A 1056-nucleotide genomic window follows, 5' to 3' on the forward strand; every position below is an offset into this window, starting at 1 on the left:
TCCCCTCAGTCCTAAAGGGTCACTGAGAGTGGGTTTAGGAACGGAAGGCTGGAACTCAGGGTGCAGGGTGGGGAACAAGGTTGTATACTGCTCACTGGGGCAACCCTGTCACGCCCCTGGTCTCAGGCGGCTGCGGGCACCGGGTGAGGGTGGGAGCTGAGACAGCCCTGTGCACTGCAGTGGCTGGAAGGACACAGGGGCGCTAAGCCCTCACGCCCTTCACGCACCCACGCTGAAGAGAGAGCGGTGGTGATCATGCTGGTGAGACCATGCTGGTGAGATCGGTGGCCTGGTTCCGGGGAGGCCTGTGGCCTGGGAGGAGCAAGGGCATGCTGTGTGTGTGGGTCTTGGCTTGCTGCCACCCTTGTCCCCTAGGGACAGCCCCCCGCCCGTTGCCACCCTTACCCTGGGGACGGGCACAGCCGCGGATCGATGTGCGGCCGCAGTTTCACGAGCTCCTCGGCGGAGCCGACGGACGGCGGCAGGACGGCCGAGCCCCCCACGGAGGTGGAGCCGTCCAGCTCCCCGGACTCGGTCAGCATGCCGGACTCCAGAGACCCCTCGACCTCTTCGGGCTCCTCCTCTGCAGACCCGTCAGGTATGAGTTCCGTGCTGGGGGAGGGCTTGATGATCTGTGGGGGACAAACACGCCCAGAAGGTTCTCCCCAGCCACACGGGGTCTGCGTGGACAGCAGGGAATGCTGGGACGAATGGAAACCAGGGCCAGGCACGGGCTGGGGGGCAGGAAGGTTGAGAAGCACCTGTCTCGTTGCTTTAGAAGGTTGTCCATCAAGACTAAAGACAGCTTATGGTGAAGGCAAACATGATACACGGGCAGACAGAAGGGTGGGCAGGCTGAACGATCAGGTATGTCTACGGAGAGGGGACGGTGCCCATGATCATGTAGAGGGTTGGCAGACGATGTTTCTACACGTGTATTTGTATGTGCTGTAAGAATGTCCAGGTGTATAGTAGAGCTGACCAGGGACAAGGTTGTAGTCACTTCTTGGCCACAGCCAGCTACCCAGAGGGAGTGAGTAGTTGGAACTGTGGGTT

The 1056-nt window shown here is 61.2% G+C and overlaps 1 protein-coding gene across 1 annotated transcript in view; it reads right to left on the reverse strand.

The window, feature by feature from the left end:
* The window catches only part of LRRC43 (leucine rich repeat containing 43), a 73188-nt gene that overhangs the window by 25874 nt on the left and 46258 nt on the right, over positions 1 to 1056 (reverse strand). The window contains exon 6 of the mRNA XM_007938252.1: positions 406 to 632. Coding sequence (XP_007936443.1) covers positions 406 to 632 — 227 coding nt within the window. The remainder of the gene's footprint in view (positions 1 to 405; positions 633 to 1056) is intronic.

This window comes from Orycteropus afer, unplaced genomic scaffold (genome assembly GCF_000298275.1).
Source record: "Orycteropus afer afer isolate SDZICR_OR568_19922 unplaced genomic scaffold, OryAfe1.0 scaffold00048, whole genome shotgun sequence".
Classification (NCBI taxonomy): domain Eukaryota; kingdom Metazoa; phylum Chordata; class Mammalia; order Tubulidentata; family Orycteropodidae; genus Orycteropus; species Orycteropus afer.